Source organism: Anolis sagrei, chromosome 4, assembly GCF_037176765.1.
Source record: "Anolis sagrei isolate rAnoSag1 chromosome 4, rAnoSag1.mat, whole genome shotgun sequence".
NCBI lineage: Eukaryota > Metazoa > Chordata > Lepidosauria > Squamata > Dactyloidae > Anolis > Anolis sagrei.
Genome location: NC_090024.1, coordinates 245,221,915 through 245,240,683, shown reverse-complemented (window position 1 = coordinate 245,240,683; position 18,769 = coordinate 245,221,915). Strand labels below are relative to the sequence as shown.

At 47.2% G+C, this 18,769-nt stretch overlaps 1 protein-coding gene across 1 annotated transcript in view; it reads left to right on the top strand.

Moving 5' to 3' along the window:
• Positions 1-18,769, top strand: part of VSTM2L (V-set and transmembrane domain containing 2 like) — a 116,564-nt gene that overhangs the window by 61,443 nt on the left and 36,352 nt on the right. The window contains exon 2 of the mRNA XM_060771813.2: positions 10,773-10,942. Coding sequence (XP_060627796.1) covers positions 10,773-10,942 — 170 coding nt within the window. The remainder of the gene's footprint in view (positions 1-10,772; positions 10,943-18,769) is intronic.

Here is an 18,769-nt window from a genome sequence, read left to right as displayed (position 1 = left end):
CTGCTCAAATCCCACTTTGCCAAGAAGCAAAACAGAGCGAGGGAGAATCATAGAATCATAGAATCAAAGAGTTGGAAGAGACCTCCTGGGCCATCCAGTCCAACTACGTGCCAAGAAGCAGGAATATTGCATTCAAATCAACCCTGGCAGATGGCCATCCAGCCCCTGTTTAAAAGCTTCCAAAGAAGGAGCCTCCACCACACTCCAGGGCAGAGAGTTCCACTGCTGAACGGCTCTCACAGTCAGGAAGTTCTTCCTCATGTTCAGATGGAATCTCCTTTCTCATAGTTTGAAGCCATTGTTCCGCGTCCTAGTCTCCAGGGAAGCAGAAAACAAGCTTGCTCCCTCCTCCTCCTCCCTGTGGCTTCCTCTCACATATTTATACATGGCTATCATATCTCCTCTCAGCCTTCTCTTCTTCAGGCTAAACATGCCCAGCTCCTTAAGCCACAACCACAAACTGAACATGAGCCAATAACGTTATGCGGCAGATAAGCAAGCCAATATGATTTTACTCAGGGTGGTCAGCTAATTGAACTTGCTTTAAAAGGTGTTGGCACAGATGCCATATCAGGCTTGGACAAACTTTGGCCCTCCCTCCAGGTGTTTTGGACTTCAACTCCCACAATTCCTAACAGCCTACAGAAAACTGTGAAATTGATAAGTCGACAGTCAACTTGAAGGCACAAAGACACACACAAACAGGATGTCCATTTGGATGCGGAACCCACCAGGAAGGAGGAATGGTCCAGTTGCCTTGGCAACAGGAAGAGTTTTGTTATGTCTTGATGCAAGCAGATGCAAGCTGCAGAGAAGTAGGATTTGTGCAACAGAAAGGGCAAAATAGGGCGAATCTATACCAGGTATGGGCAAACTCAGGCCTAGGGGATGGATGCGGCCCCTTGGGCTCTTTACTCAGGCCCTCCTCTCTGTCACCGTCCTGTCCTTACTTCCTTCTTTCCTTCCTTCTTCCCTCCCTCTTTCTCCTTCCCTTCCACTCTTTCATCCTTCCTCCCTTCCTTCCCTATCTCCCTCTTTCTCGTTCCTTCCCTTTTGTTTTTCCTTCCTCCTCTCTTTCCTCCTTCCCCACTTTCTCCCTCCCTCCATTCCCCTCCTTTCCTCCCTTTGTCTTTCCTTCCCTCTTTCCTCCCTCTCTCCCTCTTTCTCCTTCCTTCCTTTTCTTCCTCTTCCTTCCTTCTATCCTTCTCTTCCTTTTTTCCTTCCTTCTCTTTTCTTTTCTCTTTCCTTCCTTCCTTCCATCCTTCCACCCTTTCATCCTTCCTTCCTTCCCTTTGTCTTTCCTTCCTTCCCTCTTTCCTTCTTCCTTCTCAGTCTCCCCTTTTCTCCTTCCATCCTTCCCTTTTGTTCTTCCTTACCTTCCTTCTCTCTTTGCTCCCTCCCCACTTTCTCCCTCCCTCCATTCCCTTCCACACTTTCATCCTTCCTCCCTTCCCTCTCCCCCCATTTCTCCTTCCATTCCTTTTGTCCTTCCTTCCTTCTCTCTTTCATCCCTTCCCTCCCTCTTTCTCCCTCCTTCCATTGCCTTCCACCATTTTGTCCTTCCTTCCTTCTTTCCTCCCTCTCTCCCTCTTTCTCCTTCCTTCTCTTTTTCCCTCCCTCCCTTCCTTCCTTCCTTCCTTCCATCCATCCCTTCCACCCTTTCCTCCTTCCTTCCTTTCCTTTTGTCTTTCCTTACTTCCCTCTTTCCTTCTCACTCTCCCCTTTTTCCTTCCATTCTTCCCTTTCGTCCTTCCTTCCTTCTCTTTTTTCCTTCCTTCCTTCCTTCCTTCCTTCCTTCCTTCCTTCCTTCCTTCCTTCTTTCCTTTCTGTCTTTCCTTCCTTCCCTCTTTCCTTCTCACTCTCCCTTCTCTCCTTCCATCCTTCCCTTCCTTCCTTCCTTCCTTCCTTCCTTTTTTCCATCTATCCATCCATCCCTTCCACCCTTTCCTCCTTCCTTCCTCCCTCCCTCCCTCCCTCCCTTCCTTCCTTCCTTCCTTCCTTCCCTTCTGTCTTTCCTTCCTTCCCTCTTTCCTTCTCACTCGCCCCTTTCTCCTTCCATCCTTCCCTTTTGCCCTTCCTTCCTTCCTTCCTTCCTTCCTTCCTTCCTTCCTTCCTTCTTTCCATCTATCCATCCATCCCTTCCACCCTTTCCTCCTTCCTTCCTTCCTTCCTTCCTTCCTTCCTTCCTTCCTTCCTTCCCTTTTGTCTTTCCTTCCTTCCCTCTTTCCTTCTCACTCGCCCCTTTCTCCTTCCATCCTTCCCTTTTGCCCTTCCTTCCTTCTCTCTTCCCTTCTTCCTTCCCTTCCTTCCTTCCATCACCATAGAACGAATGCAGTGTGAACTAGGCCACATTAATTGCCGTTGCCCAATGCTTTCACCTAGTCTTTTGCCTTCTCCGCTGAAGAGCCCTGATTCCTTGCCAAACTACAACTCCCAGGATCCCATAGCATTAAGCCAAGGCAGTTTAACTGGTCATCAAAGAGTATCCATCCAACAGTGTACACGCAACGTAATAATTGTGTGGTTAGTCTAGTGTTTCCAAGCGTTTGCAATTCCCCGCAATCCGCACTTGCACACGGACGCACGCCTTGCTGTGTCTGTACATTTGGAAGGCCAAGCCCTGGGGTTAATGAATAGCGTGGCTTCCCAATTAAAGCCTGACGAAGGAGAAAAGGAGGCTTGATTCAATCAAGGCCCCTGGCTGGCTCCTCGGCTGCATTTCTCATCCCAAGGAGCGGGTTTTAATTGTGTTCTGAGTAATTTGGACCTGGCTTGGGACCCCAGGGCAACCGCCGACGATGTCTGCTCCTTAAACTCGATAATTAAAGCAGTTTCCCCGAGGAAGGCTTCCAGATAACATTGCAAGAGAAATTGCGGTGGGTGCAGGGTGGAGATCGTGGAAAGACATCCAAATGGGGAAATAGCCATGTTCCACAACAGAGAGCTTTTGGGACTGTTAGAACCTATTTTCCAAAAAAGAATGGACTTTGCACATGGGCAAGAGCTATTAGGTACCCTTTATCAACACCTTGAATCCAATTGGTTACAACCAATTAGAAAATAGTTTGTGTGCATCTGCATATTAACAACAATACTTTATTTATATTCCACCCTATCTCCCCAAAGGGACTCAGGCCAGATCACAGTACACATACATGGCAAACATTCAATAGACAGAACAGAAAGGAGGTATGTTGTGTTGTGTCGACATCCAGCTTTTTGGTGCCTTGGAGGTTGTGCTCGAATTCAGCCACAGGGGGTGCTGTTGCTCCATCCTCTATGACGAAAAGCCACCAGGACTTCTTCCTTCTGTCCTTGGGCATTTTCAGATCTTTTTCTTTATGGTGTCATAAAACACCTCTCCTGCTTGTTTGGTGGTACCTAATATCTCTACTTACAGCTCAAGCTGTTTTTGAACTGCTTAGGTCAGCAGTGAGCTGGCTGATAATCGGGTGCTTAGCCCAAAAAACTCACTGCAACCTGTTATAAAACTATATTAATTTTACCGTGTAGATCAGTGGTTCTCAAACTTCCTTATGCCGCAACCCCTTAATAAAGTTTTTCATGTTTTGGTGACCCCCAACCATAAAATTATTTTTGTAGCGACTTCATAACTGTAAATTTGCTACTGCTATGAATTGTAATGTAAACATCTGATATGCAGGATGCAATTTCATTCCCTGGACCAAATTTAGCACAAATACCTGATATATCCAAATTTGAATACTGGTGGGATTGGAGAGGTTGATTTTGTCACTTGAGAGTTATAGTTGCTGGGATTTTTTAGTTAACCTACAATCAAAGAGCATTCTGAACTCCACCAACGATTGAATTGAACCAATCTTGGCACACAGAACTCCAATGACAAACAGAGAATACTGGAAGGCTTTGGTGGGCATTGACCTTGAGTTTTGGAGTTGTACATCCAGAGAGGACTATGGACTCAAACAATGATAGATTTGGATCAAACTTGGCATGAATACTCAATATGTCCAAATGTGGACTCTGGTGGAGTTTGGGGAAAACAGACCTTGACATTTGGGAGTTGTAGTTGCTGGGATTTATAGTTCACCTACAATCAAAGAGCATTCTGAACCTCACCAATGATAGAATTGGGCCAAACTTCCCACACAGAACTCCCAGGACCAACAGAAAATACTGTGTTTTCTGATGGTCTTTGGTGACCTCTCTGACACCCCCTCGTGACCCTCCCCAGAGGTCCCGACCCCCAGGTTGAGAAACACTGGTGTAGATGGACCTCAAGATTATTGCATGCTGGGGATGAGGCTAGTAAAACCAGGTCATGAGTTAACTGAATCTGTTGCAATAATGATGACGAAGCTAGCATCCAAGAACTTTCAGCCCAATGTTTTGCTGATTTCACCCAGCTTCCTAGGACATTCTCCTGAATTTCCCTCTCCTTCTGCAGGTGAAGTTTCTTGCATTTCTATTTTTTCCTTAGGACGATGAATGGACAGGGAGAGGAGAGAGAGAGAGAGCGAGAGAGAGAGCCTCTTCTTGCCAAGGCAGCAGAGAGACTGGGGACTCATTAGTGCCCTTGCGTTCGGCCTTTTCCGGCACTCCCCTGCTAAAATGGATTAAAGGAAAGTGATAAGTCTATGGGATTTCCAGGCATCCAGAGGGACGGAGAGAGAGAGACATTAAAGGCATTAACTGCTCCGTCTAGCCTGATAATAATTCACTTTCCAAGCTGGGTCAGGAACCCAGCGGAGTCTCTTCTTGCTGGCCTCCCAAGTGGAAAAGGAAGGGCGGAATCCACCTCCGTTGTGTCCCAAGGAAGGGAAAAGGGAGCCAAGATGGATTAAGGAGTATGGCTAGGGCACAAGGATAGATCGAGATGGGTTTGGACGATATAGTACAGGCATGAACCAACTTGGGCCCTCTGGGTGTTTTGGACTTCAACTCTCACAATTCCTAACAGCCGGTAGGCTGTTAGGAATTGTGGGAGTTGGAGTCCAAAACACCCAGAGGGCCCAAGTTGGCCCATGCCTGTACTACAGTAAGGAATGATTCCTATCCCGGTGCATTTAAACCCAAACCATATCCAAACGTCACGTTGCCAGGGCTCTGCCTTTAAAGAGGCAGAGATGAACCAAACAAAAACCTACCAGCTGTTAGGAATTGTGGGGGTTGGAGTCCAAAACACCCAGAGGGCCCAAGTTGGCCCATGCCTGTACTACAGTAAGGAATGATTCCTATCCCGGTGCATTTAAACCCAAACCATATCCAAACGTCACGTTGCCAGGGCTCTGCCTTTAAAGAGGCAGAGATGAACCAAACAAAAACCTACCGGCTGTTAGGAATTGTGGGAGTTGGAGTGCAAAACACCCAGAGGGCCCAAGTTGGCCCATGCCTCTACTACAGTAAGGAATGATGCCTGTTCCAGTGTATTTAAACTCAAACCATATCCAAATGTCACGTTGCCAGGGCTCTGCCTTTTAAGAGGCAGAGATGAACCAAACAAAAACCTACCGGCTGTTAGGAATTGTGGGAGTTGGAATCCAAAACACCTGGAGGGCCCAAGTTGGTCCATGCCTGTACTACAGTAAGGAGTGATGCCTATCCTGGTGTATTTAGACCCAAACCATATCCAAATGTCACGTTGCCAGGGCTCTGCCTTTAAAGAGGCAGAGATGAACCAAACAAAAACCTACCAGCTGTTAGGAATTGTGGGGGTTGGAGTCCAAAACACCTGGAGGGCCCAAGTTGGCCCATGCCTCTACTACAGTAAGGAATGATGCCTATCCTGGTGTATTTAGACCCAAACCATATCCAAATGTCACATTGCCAGGGCTCTGCCTTTAAAGAGGCAGAGATGAACAAAAACCTACCGGCTGTTAGGAATTGTGGGAGCTGGAGTCCAAAACACCTGGAGGGCCCAAGTTGGCCCATGCCTGTACTACAGTAAGGAATGATTCCTATCCTGGTGTATTTAAACCCAGACCATATCCAAATGTCACGTTGCCAGGGCTCTGCCTTTTAAGAGGCAGAGATGAACCAAACAAAAACCTACCGGCTGTTAGGAATTGTGGGAGTTGGAATCCAAAACACCTGGAGGGCCCAAGTTGGTCCATGCCTGTACTACAGTAAGGAGTGATGCCTATCCTGGTGTATTTAGACCCAAACCATATCCAAATGTCACGTTGCCAGGGCTCTGCCTTTAAAGAGGCAGAGATGAACCAAACAAAAACCTACCAGCTGTTAGGAATTGTGGGGGTTGGAGTCCAAAACACCTGGAGGGCCCAAGTTGGCCCATGCCTCTACTACAGTAAGGAATGATGCCTATCCTGGTGTATTTAAACCCAAACCATATCCAAATGTCACATTGCCAGGGCTCTGCCTTTTAAGAGGCAGAGATGAACCAAACAAAAACCTACCGGCTGTTAGGAATTGTGGGAGTTGGAGTCCAAAACACCCGGAGGGCCCAAGTTGGACCACGCCTCTACTACAATAAGGAATGATGTCTGTTCCGTTATATTTAAACCCAAACCATATCCAAATGCCACGTTGCCAGGGCTCAGCCTTTAAAGAGGCAGAGATGAACCCAACAAAAACCCAATTTAATTAAAACAGCACTGTTTTAATAGTCCAAATTATAAAACATATATTTGTTCAGCACATACTAGTACATGGATGCCCAATGTATACCACTGAAAGAATCTCACAGGTGCATACAATGAAAGCATGCCTGAATTGTAGGGAGTACCCTTCCCAATCCTAAAGGATTTGATATGTATGTATGTTTGTTGCAATGGGGATCCCTGGCTCCCTTTCCTTGGGCTTCCCTGCTTCCCAGGAGAGTTCTAGCAGACGGAAAGGGAACAGAGGTGAAACCACATTTTGCTCCTGGAACAGAGACAGATGATCATTTCTGATCAAGGCAGATCTGGCCTTTGGAGTCTTCTGCTCCGCACCTGTCATGTTACTCCTGAGACAGATGAGAAGGAGGGAGGCAGGCGAGGAGGGGAATACTGATGGCGCATGGAAAGCAAAGGGAAGCAGGCACCTGAACTAGTGCTTCCAGGCAGTCATTTGGGGAGAGAAAACCAAGAAGTTGCTTCCAGGGCTGAGCCTGGAAAAGGGACCTTTGTGGATCACAATTCTCTGAGGAGTGTTGGTGCCTCACCAAACTAGAACTCCCACAATTCCATAATTCCATAGCACTGACTGATGACACTTGAAGTGCTATCAAACTGAATGCATTCTGCAGTGTAGATGCACCCCTGGGTCTTTCAATAGAGCAACTGCTTTGGGAGACGGTGGTCAGGCATCCGGACAAGGTGGCTGGTCCAGCGGAGTTGATGGCGGAGGACCATCGCTTCAGTGCTGGTGATCTTTGCTTCTTCCAGCACAACAACATTTGTCTGCTTGTCTTTCCAAAAGATTTGCAGGATTTTCCGGAGGCAGCGTTGATGGAATCGTTCCAGGAGTTGAGTGTGACGTCTGTAGACAGTCCACGTTTCGCAGGCATGTAACAGGGTTGGGAGGAAAATGGCTTTATAAACAAGCACCTTGGTCTCCCTACGCATGTCTTGGTCCTGAAACACTCTCTGCTTCGTTCAGAAAAATGCTGCACTCGCAGAGCTCAGGCGGTGTTGTATTTTAGTGTCGATGTTGACTTTGGTGGAGAGGTGGCTGCCAAGGGAGAGGAAATGGTCCACATTTTCTAATGTTACACCATTAAGCTGTATCTCTGGCATTGGAGAGGGATTGGCTGGTGACTGCTGGAAGAGCACTTCGGTTTTCTCGATGTTCAATGACAGGCCGAGCTTCTTGTCTGCTTGTGCAAAGGTGTTTAGAGTGGCTTGTAGATCTTCTTCTGAATGCACACCGATGAGTTTGGATTACTGCAATACACTCTATGTGGGGCTACCCTTGAAGACGCCCCGGAGACTAGCATTGGTCCAAAGATCTGTGGCCAGGCTGCTTATGGGAGCTAGTTACCCTCAGAGGTTGTGAGGAGACACCAAGGGCCTACCATATAGATTTCCACCATATATATATATACATATATATATATATACATACGTATATTTGTCATGTCAGAGCAACCAGTCAATTATATTACATCTCTTACAGAAACAAAGCAAACAAACAGACAAAATACAAAATGTGTGAGTTTGGTAGTTGATTAAATGTCCTTTGACCAGTATCTGGCCACTTGGAGTGCTTCTGGTGTTGCTGCAAGGAGGTCCTCCATTATGCCTGTGGCAGGGCTCAGGGTGCATTGCAGCAGGTGGTCAGTGGTTTGCTCCTCTCCACACTCGCATGTCGAGGATTCTACTTTGTGGCCCCATTTCTTGAGGTTGGCTCTGCATCTCGTGGTGCCCGAGTACAGTCTGTTCAGCGCCTTCCAAATCGCCCAGTCTTCTGTGTGCCCAGGGGGGAGTTTCTCCTTTGGTATCAGCCATGGATTGAGGTTCTGGGTTTGAGCCTGCCACTTTTGGACTCTCACTTGCTGAGGTGTTCCAGTGAGTGTCCACCATTTCCACCATATGAGCACGAGCAAAGATCTCAGCTCTTTGTATCTCACACATCACTATTATTTGGCTGTGGCAGCAATGGCATATTTGTGTCCCGGAAATGTCTTGAAGGCACACAACAGCAAGGGTCCTGGGGTTTCTGCGCTGTTGTTGTTGTCATGCGAGAGGATCTGGGCGTTGAACAGCGACTCAGAGGCGCCACTTCCGCTGCCGGAGGAATCCTATCTCCCATCTTTCCCTTGCATCTCTCCATCTCTCTCTGGCGGCAGCGACACGCTGAAGATGATTTCCCCAACAATAGGCGACTTGTCTGTGTTATTTAGTCAAGAGCAATTGCCGTCTTAATTGCATATTCTCAAGATAACACCTGCACTGAGTAACTGTAGCATTTATTTTAATTGGCTAATTGATTAATCATTTGAAAGGGGATCACTCATTAGCTGGAGGATCTCTGTAATTGGTCGGCCGTCCCGGGTTTTTAATTGCACAAGAACGCAAGGGGAGAGATGGAATTTCACCCCAGACTTGGACATTTGTAGGACAAAGCCTGTCTTCTGTTGCCTTGGCTTGGAGCCGTGTGTACGGGAGATTTGTACCATTGTTTTGTTGAAGGCTATCATGGCCGGAATCACTGGGTTGTTGTAGGTTTTTTCGGGCTGTATGGCCATGGTCTAGAGGCATTCTCTCCTGACGTTTCACCTGCATCTATGGCAAGCATCCTCAGAGGTAGTGAGGTCTGTTGGAACTAGGAAAAAGGGTTTATATATCTGTGGAATGACCAGGGTGGGACAAAGGACTCTTGTCTGCTGGAGCTAGGTGTGAATGTCTCAACTAGCTAGGTGTGTATGCTAATCAAGGTGGTCCTCAGCTCCTCCTCACTTCCGGCCATCAGAGTGGTGTCATCTGCATATGTAAGGTTGTTAATGTTTCTTCCAGAAATTTTCACCCCAGCCTTGCATTTGTCAAGCCCCGCACATCCTCGCATGATGTGTTGAATAGGTTGGGTGAGAGTAGACAACCCTGCCGTACGCCTTTCCCAATCTTGAACCAGTCTGTTGTTCCTTGGTCCTGATACAGATTCCTCAGGAGACAGGTAAGGTGATTTGGTATGCCATATCACCAAGAACTTGCCACAATTTATTATGATCCACATATGATACTAAAATCATAGAATCCTTGAGTTGGAAGAGACTTGGTGGGTCATCCAGTCCAACCCCCTACCAAGAAACACGAAAATTACATTAAAAGCACCCCCGACAGATGGCCATCCAGCCTCTGCTTAAAAGCCTCCAAAGAAGGAGCCTTCAAAGAAGTGAGCAGTATCTGACCCCTTGGAGTGCCTCTGATGTTGCTATAAGGAGGTCCTCCCTTGTGCATGTGGCAGGGCTCAGGGTGCATTGCAGCAGGTGGTCAGTGGTTTGCTCTTCTCCGCACTCGCATGTCGAGGATTCCACTTTGTAGCCCCATTTCTGAAGGTTGGCTCTACATCTCGTGGTGCCAAAGCGCAGTCCGTTCAGCACCTTCCAAGTCATCCAGTCTTCTGTGTGCCCAGGGGGGAGACTCTCATCTGGTATCAGCCATTGATTGAGGTTCTGGGTTTGAGCCTGCCACTTTTGGACTCTTGCTTGCTGAAGTGTTCCTGCGAGTATCTCTGTAGATCTTAAAAAACTATTTCTTGATTTAAAGCATTGGCGTGATGGCTGATATCCGAACAGAGGGTGGGCCGGAGATCTCACTGCCTTGGTCCTTTAACTATTGGTTGCTACTTCCGGCGGATGTCAGGTGGTGCAATACCAGCTAAGCAGTATAATTTCTCCAGTGATGTAGGACATAGACATCCTATGACAATGCGGCATGTCAGGAGCGACTTGAGAAACTGCAAGTGGCTTCTGGTGTGAGAGAATTGGTCATCTGCAAGGATGTCGCCCAGGGGATGCCCGGATGTTGTGATGTTTTGCCATCCTTGTGGGAGGCTTCTCTCATGTCTCCGCATGGGGAGCTGGAGCTGACAGAGGGAGCTTATCCATGCTCTCCCCAGATTCGAACCTGCAACCTGTCGGTCTTCAGTCCTGCCAACACTAGGGTTTAATCCACTTCGCCACTGGGAATGGTTCCTCATATTCAAATTTTGAATGATCGCCATCTGGCAGATGGTACAGGGCAACAAAGACAAGGACAAACAGACTGAGAGATAGTTCCCAGTTTACCCAGACCCTCTTTTTTCTGGACCCACAACCACATTGTGCCTCTTCTGTGTCTCCCTTACAGCCTTCTTCACAGAGACCCCGCACGACATGACGGCCCGGGCTGGGGAGGACGTGGAGATGGCCTGCTCCTTCCGCGGGAGCGGATCCCCCTCCTACTCCCTGGAGATCCAGTGGTGGTATGTCCGCACCCACCGGGACTGGACAGACAAGCAGAGCTGGGCTTCCAACCAGGTAAAGCGCTTCCCCATGCAAAGGCAACCACTTCTCTCATCCTCTTCATCCTTCTCCTCCTTCCTCTTCTCCTTTGCTTTCTCCTCCTCCTCTTCTTCCTCTTTCACAGCCTTCTCCTTCTCTTTAATCCTTCTCATGCTTTCCCCTCTTCTTTCTCATTTTCTTCTTGCTCTCCTCTTCTTCCTTCTCCTCTTATGCCTCTTTCTTCTCCTCCTCAGTCCTTCCTACCCTTCCTCCCTTCCTTGTCTTCCTCTCTTCTTTTTCATCCTCCTTCCCTTTAATCTTTTCCAACTTTCTTCTCTTTCCTCTCCTCCTTTTCTCCAATCTTTCCATCCTCCTTCAATTTCTCATCTTCCTCCTTCTCCTCCTCCTCCTCCTCCTCCTCCTCCTCCTCCTCCTGTCCTTCTCCTCCTTCTCCTTCTCCTTCTCCTTCTCCTCCTCCTCCTCCTATTCCTCTCCTCCTTCTCCTCCTCTCCTCCTCCTTCTCCTCCTCTCCTCCTCCTCCTCCTCCTCCTTCTCCTCCTCCTCCTCTCCTCCTCCTCTCCTCCTCCTCTCCTTCTCCTCTTTCTCCTCCTCTTCTCCTCTCCTCCTCCTCCTCCTCCTCCTCCTCCTCCTCCTTCTCCTCCTCCTCTCCTCCTCCTCTTCCTTGCTCTCCTTCTCTTTTTTCTCCTCTTTCTTCTCCTCCTCAGTCCTTCCTATCCTTCCTCTCTTCCTTGTCTTCCTCCCTCTTCTTCATCATCCTCCCCTTGAATCTTTTCCAACCTTCTTCTCTTTCTTCTCCTCCTTTTCTCTATCCTTTCCATCCTTCTTCAATTTCTCATCTTCCTCCTTTTCTCCTCCTCCTCCTCTCCTTCTCCTTCACCTCCTTCTTCTTCCGTTTTACTGTCCTCTTCCTCCATCCTTCTTATGCTCTTCCCTCTTCTCTCTCTTTTCCTGTTTGCTTTCCTTCTCTTTTTTCTCCTTTTTCACCCCTTTCTCCCCCTCCTTAATCCATCCTATCCTTCCTCTCTTCCTTGACTTCCCCTCTTCTTCCTCATTGTCCTCTTCCTTAATCTTTTCCAACCTTCTCATTATTCTCCTCCTCTTCTTCAACCTTTTTATCCTCCTTCTCTTTCTACTCCTTTTATTCTCCATAGTCCTTCTCATCCTTCTTGACTTTCATCTCCTTCTTGGGCTCTTCTTCACTCTCCTCTGCTTTTTCTTTCTTCTTAGTTCTCTTTCTTTCCTCCTGTTCATTAATGCTCTTTATCTACCTCTTCTTCCCTTTCTTTTCCTTCTTCCTCTTTCTCCTTAGTCCTTCCCATCCTTCTTCTCCTTCCTCTTCTCCTCTGCTTTCTTCTCCTCTTCTTCCTTTTTCCCATCCTCATCCTTTTCCCTCCTCTTTTTCTTTTCATGCTTGCTCTCCTCTTTTTTTCTCCTCTTCCACCTCTTTCTTCTCCTCCTCAATCCTTCCTATGCTTCTACTCTTTCCGCTCATTATCTTCCCCGTCTTTATCCTCCTCCTCCTTAATCTTTTCCAGCCTTCTTCTCTTTTCTCTCTTCCTTATCTTCATTCTTTCCATCCTTTTTTTACCTCATTTTCTTTTCTATTCTCCTCCTCAATCCTTCCCACCTTCTTCTCCTTCCTCTTCTCCTCTGCTTCCTTCTCCTCTTCGTCTTCCTCTTTCCCATCCTCCTCCTCTTCCATCCTTTTCCCTCTTCTTTCTCTTTTCATGCTTGTTCTCTTATTTCTCCTCTTCCACCTCTTTCTTCTCCTCCTCAATCCTTCCTATCCTTCCTCTTCCTTCTCCTCATTATTTCCCCCCTCTTAATCCTTTCCATCCTCCTTAATCTTTTCCAACCTTGTTCTCTTTCCTCTCTTCCTTATCCATCCTCTTTCTTTCTCCTCCTCGTTTTCTTTTTTATTCTCCTCCTCAATCCTTCCCACCTTCTTCTCCTTCCTCTTCTCCTCTGCTTCCTTCTCCTCTTCTTCTTCCTCTTTCCCATCCTCCTCCTCTTCCATTCTTTTCCCTCTTCTTCCTCTTTTCATACTTGTTCTCCTCTTATTTCTCCTCTTCCACCTCTTTCTTCTCCTCCTCAATCCTTCCTATTCTTCCTCTCTTCCCTCTCCTCATTATTTTTTCTCTCTTAATCCTTTCCATCCTCCTTAATCTTTTCCAACCTTCTTCTATTTCCTCTCTTCATTATCCATCCTCCTTCTTTCTCCCCCTCATTTTTATTTTTATTCTCCTCCTCAATCCTTCCCACCCTTGTTCTCTTTTCTCTCTTCCTTATCTTCCTCTCTTTCATCTCCTTTCTACTCATTTTCTTTTTTTTAATCTCCTCAATCCTTCGCACCCTTCTTCTCTTTCATCTCCTTCTTGTGCTCCTCTTCACTCTTTCCTGCTTTTCCTCTCTTCCTCTAGTTCATTTCTTGCATCGAAAAGACCCACATGTGTGGCATTCTTCATTTACCTTGGACATAAACGATCCATGCCTTTTGGGAATACTTTCCATCAGTGTTGCACTCCAAATCTCAGAACCCACAGCCAAGTGAAGCCTTGTCATAGATGGATGCTGGGAATTGAAATCCCACCCACCAAACTGGGAGGAAAACAGTAAGAAGAGTGCCAACCTCTCCCCTTCTCCCTCTCTGGGGCGTTGTTTTCTCCCTTTCTCTGTCTCTCCCAAAATCCGATAGCATTCCCGAACGCCTTCTGCTTCCATGCTCCGGTGTTCTTTGTGTCTTGTGGCTTCTTATCCTCCGTTATCCTTCACTCCATCTCTCTTTCTAGCTCTCTCTGGGGGGTCTTTTTGTCTCTGGTATCTTGCTTGGAAAACAGCTGTCGCTTTCTCTTTTCTCCTCCTTTCTCTTTCTCTGTCATTCTTCGCTCAGGAACAGATAAGGACCAAATAAGGGCAAGGGAAGGTTTGGGGATTTCAATCAGGCTGTGTTATTTTGTGGAGGATTTTGCAACCGGCATTTGTATCGCTGCAGTGAGGAAACCACAGGAAAGGAGATTCCACCTGAACATTAGGAAGAACTTCCTGATGTTCAGCAGTGGAACTCTCTGCCCCGGAGTGTGGTGGAGACTCCTCCTATGGAGGCTTTTAAACAGAGGGTGGATGGCCATCTGTTGGGGATGTTTTGAATGCAATCTTCCTGTTTCTTGGCAGAATGGGGTTGGACTGGATGGCTCATGAGGTTTCATGTAGATGTAGACTTCACGAGGTATGGTTACAGCTGGCGCACAAGTTTAAGTTGTGCAAAGCCCTCCTGGCCACCGCCGATACCTGAGTATCAAGTGACAGTGTTGGGTCCAGGAGGACCCCCAAGCTATGGACCTGCACCTTCAGGGGGTGTGTTACCCTGTTGAGCATAGGTTGCCACCCAATACCCTGGTTGGCCCCGCGACTGACCGGGGGGCCCTCTGTCTTGTCTGGATTAAGCTTCAACCTGTTAGCTCTCATCCAGTCCATCACAGCTGTCAGACACTGGTTCAAGGTCTGGGAGGCTTCCTTGGAATTCGGTGGAAATTAGTAGTAGAGTTGGGTGCCATCTGCGTACAGATGGCACCCAACTCCAAAACTCTGGATAACCTCACCCAGTGGTTTCATGTAGATATTGAAAAGCATGGGGGATAGAATGGAACCTTGCAGAAGCCCACAGGTCAAAGGCCATGGGTCCGAGCAGGTATCCCCCAGCTTCACCAACTGGGAGTGACCCTCCAGGAAGGAGATTCACCCCATAAAGCTCATGCAAAAATGAAAAGCAGTTAGTATTAAGAGTATGGCCACTAAATCCAGACAAGACAGAGGTACTCCTGGTCAGTCGAAAGGCCGAACAGGGTATAGGGTTACAACCTGTGCTTGACGGGGTTACACTCTCCCTGAAGACGCAGGTTCGCAGCTTGGGTGTGATCCTGGACTCATCACTGAGCCTGGAGCCCCAGGTCTCGGCGGTGGTCAGGGGAGCTTTTGCACAATTAAAACTTTTGTGCCAGCTGCGCCTGTACCTTGGGAAGTCTGGCTTGGCCACTGTGGTCCACACTCTGGTTACATCCCGTATAGACTACTGCAACGCTCTCTACATGGGGTTGCCTCTGAAGACTGCATGGAAGCTACAACTAGTCCAATGTGTGGCAGCCAGATTACTAACAGGAGCGGGGTACAGGGAGCATACTACTCCTCTGTTGCGCCAACTCCACTGGCTGCCAATCGGATTCCGAGCACAATTCAAAGTGCTGGTGTTGACTTATAAAGTCCTAAACGACTCCAGCCCGGTTTACCTGTCAGAACGAATTATCCTCTACGAACCATCAAGGTTGTCAAGATCTGGAGGGGCCCTGCTCTCGGTCCCACCACCTTCGCAATTGCGTCTGGTGGGGACGAGAGACAGGGCCTTCTCGGTGGTGGCCCCTCAGCTATGGAACTCTCTCCCAATAGAGATCAGATCTGCCCCCTCCTTCCTGACGTTCAGAAAGATGGTAAAATCTTAGCTCTGGAACTTAGCCTTCTCAGATTGATGATCAAATCAATAACTGTTGACCCACAAGGCGGATGGTGGTGAATTTGTGATTTACCTTGACAAATTGGCTTTATGTAATTCTTGAGGCTGTTCGAGTGTGGCTTTCCAGAATAGGAAACTCCCAGCATCATGTCCCAGTCGCACTTTATTAGAGATTTAAGACTGTCTGCACACTGCACCTACCCTAGAATCCTTACATTTCACCTGTCATGCCCATCAATAGGAGCCTAGTGTCTACTAGATCTAAGGAAGTAATGCTCCCCATGCTCTATTCTGCTTTGGTTAGACCACACCTGGAATATTGTGTCCAATTCTGGGCACCACAATTCAAGAGAGATATTGACAAGCTGGAATGTGTCCAGAGGAGGGCGACTCAAATGATCAAGGGTCTGGAGAACAAGCCCTATGAGGAGCGGCTTAAGGAGCTGGGCATGTTTAGCCTGAAGAAGAGAAGGCTGAGAGGAGATATGATAGCCATGTATAAATATGTGAGAGGAAGCCACAGGGAGGAGGAGGGAGCAAGCTTCCTTTCTGCTTCCCTGGAGACTAGGACGCAATGGAACAATGGCTTCAAACGACAAGAGAGGAGATTCCATCTGAACATGAGGAAGAACTTCCTGACTGTGAGAGCCGTTCAGCAGTGGAACTCTCTGCCCCGGAGTGTGGTGGAGGCTCCTTCTTTGGAAGCTTTTAAACAGAGGCTGGATGGCCATCTGTCAGGGGTGATTTGAATGCAATATTCCTGCTTCTTGGCAGAATGGGGTTGGACTGGATGGCCCAGGAGGTCTCTTCCAACTCTTGGATTCTATGATTCTATGATTAAAAGTAGTGTCAAACTATATTCATTTTACAGTGTTGCTACACCCCAAGTCCGCTCTAACTGGTACTGATTCTGGGCTCTGTATGCTTGTCCTCTAGGAAGAATGGACAAGAATACAGATGCGGAGTTGTCTGTTCTGCTCCGCAGTTACACAAGGTGTGGGATTCTTTTAGGTAGGGCCATTTTGCCAGGTTATCTTTTGATCTGTTCATTCCACTTCTGAGTCTGTTCAGGGACTTCCAAGTTGCCCATTCTTGGTTTGCCCCTGGAGGAAGACCCTCTCTTGTGGAGGGCAATCCAGTTGGGGTTTCCTGGTCTAGCTGCCCAGAGGGATACCCTTGCTGTTGCTGGGGGCACGCCAAGAGGAGTAGTAGTTCTCATGAAGCTTTTCATAGAATCATAGAATCAAAGAGTTGGAAGAGACCTCATGGGCCATCTAGTCCAACCCCATTCTGCCAAGAAGCAGGAATATTGCATTCAAATCACCCCTGACAGATGGCCACTCCGGGGCAGAGAGTTCCACTGCTGAACGGCTCTTACAGTCAGGAAGTTCTTCCTCATGTTCAGATGGAATCCCCTTTCTTGTAGTTTGAAGCCATTGTTCCATTGTGTCCTAGTCTCCAAGGAAGCAGAAAACAAGCTTGCTCCATCCTCCTCCCTGTGGCTTCCTCTCACATATTTATACATGGCTATCATCATATCTCAGCCTTCTCTTCTTCAGGCTAAACATGCCCAGCTCCTTAAGCCGCTCCTCATAGGGCTTGTTCTCCAGACCCTTGATCCTTTTAGTCGCCCTCCTCTGGACACATTCCAGCTTGTCAATATCTCTCTTGAATTGTGGTGCCCAGGATTGGACACATACATGTATGCCCCATACTTGTTGAGAACTGTAGTTTTGCAAGGTCTGCACCCCTCTCTGGTGCCTCACTGAACTACAACTCTCAGGATTCCATCGTATTGAGCCATGGCTGTTCTCAAGTGGGATTCAACTTCATTCAGTTTGCCATGGAGATGCATTAGTGTTCAAACTATTGCATCATGTTCCCTCTCTTGTAATACTTATTACACTGTTTACATGTGTCTGGCTGCATTTGTTGAGCATCGAACTTAAATCTCTAGATATAAACATTTTTATTAAGAAGTAATACATAAAAATTATGCCCAAGTGGCCTTAAAACAGAGAGAAGTCCTTTATCAGTCCCAAATGTCTTATCTTTCAAGCCTTTCCACCTTCTTGGGTGGAATTTGGAGACGGCAGAGCAAACTATTTCCTGCAAATGCCAGTCCCCTTTTTTGCAGAGAAGGCATATTAAATCTGGATCCAATTAGTTCTTGAATCTGTCGGGAGTCTTCCCCGGTCTCGCCATTCTGCCCCGGAAGCATGGAGGAGGCTCTGAAGGAGATGTTTCGGCATGGCTCTGTACTTCAAAATTGCATTTCTGTTTCTTATAAAAGGTGAGAATTAAAGATAGCAGGACACATTCTGGTAGAACTGGAGCGTGAAGCAAGGCATGCATTTGCAAAGCCGTAGAAGGAGGTGATAACACTTTCTTCCCCCAGCAACGAAGGACATGACTGGGTTGATAAATATCCATGCTTCACCGGTGACCACTCTTGGCATCGGAGTGCAGGAGTCCAGCAAAGTTTCCATCTCTGGATGCTTTAAAACAGAAGCCAGATGGCCATCTGTTGAGAAGGCTTGGATTGTGCACCCATGCAAGTCAGGAGGGGGTTAGACTGGATGACCTTTGGAGTCTCTTCCAGTTCTGTTATTTTAAGAGAGGTCTGATCTTTGAGAGTTTCAACATCACTTCGCCAAAGTAGGTGCATGAGAAACACTTGGAAATGAGCCATGTTTTGATCAAACCTGCAAGTGACACCATATTTGGGAGTGAGAGGACAGGATGAGGATCCAAAGTGACCGTGACATATGAAAGAGCTGACTGTGTAATAAGATATTCAATGTGCAGATTTGATAAATGTGAATTTAATATATGTGTGGAAATGAATGAAAGGATGTAGGGATGGAGTTAATAATTTTGGAGACACCAGTAAAAGACGCAGGCCTGCAATGACTAACTACCTGATTGCTGGACTGTAATTAAAAGTTGCTAATGACAGCTGAAAAGGTAAACTCTGATAAGAACTATGACAATGGTTCTTTCAAGTTAAGGAAATGTTTACAACATTCCTTATGTTAAGAAGGAAGTCAACACAAGACTAACACCAATCAAGAAGATCAACATCTGGCCAGGAAACTGAGATGGATCCAGGATGGAAGACGTCTATCATTCATTTACAACTAGGGATGACATTAGCAGAATATTCCTATAAAAGACTCAGTCTAATAATGTTCAAATTGTGGCAGACCTGAGGAGTCTGTTCCACCCCGCTCTCTGCTCAATGGAAAGGATAGAGATGGTTTATTCGGAGAGTGTCAGATATGCTCTGGGAAAGCATGATTCTGGACACTTTGTGGCTTCTTTCTCAAGGGAAAAGG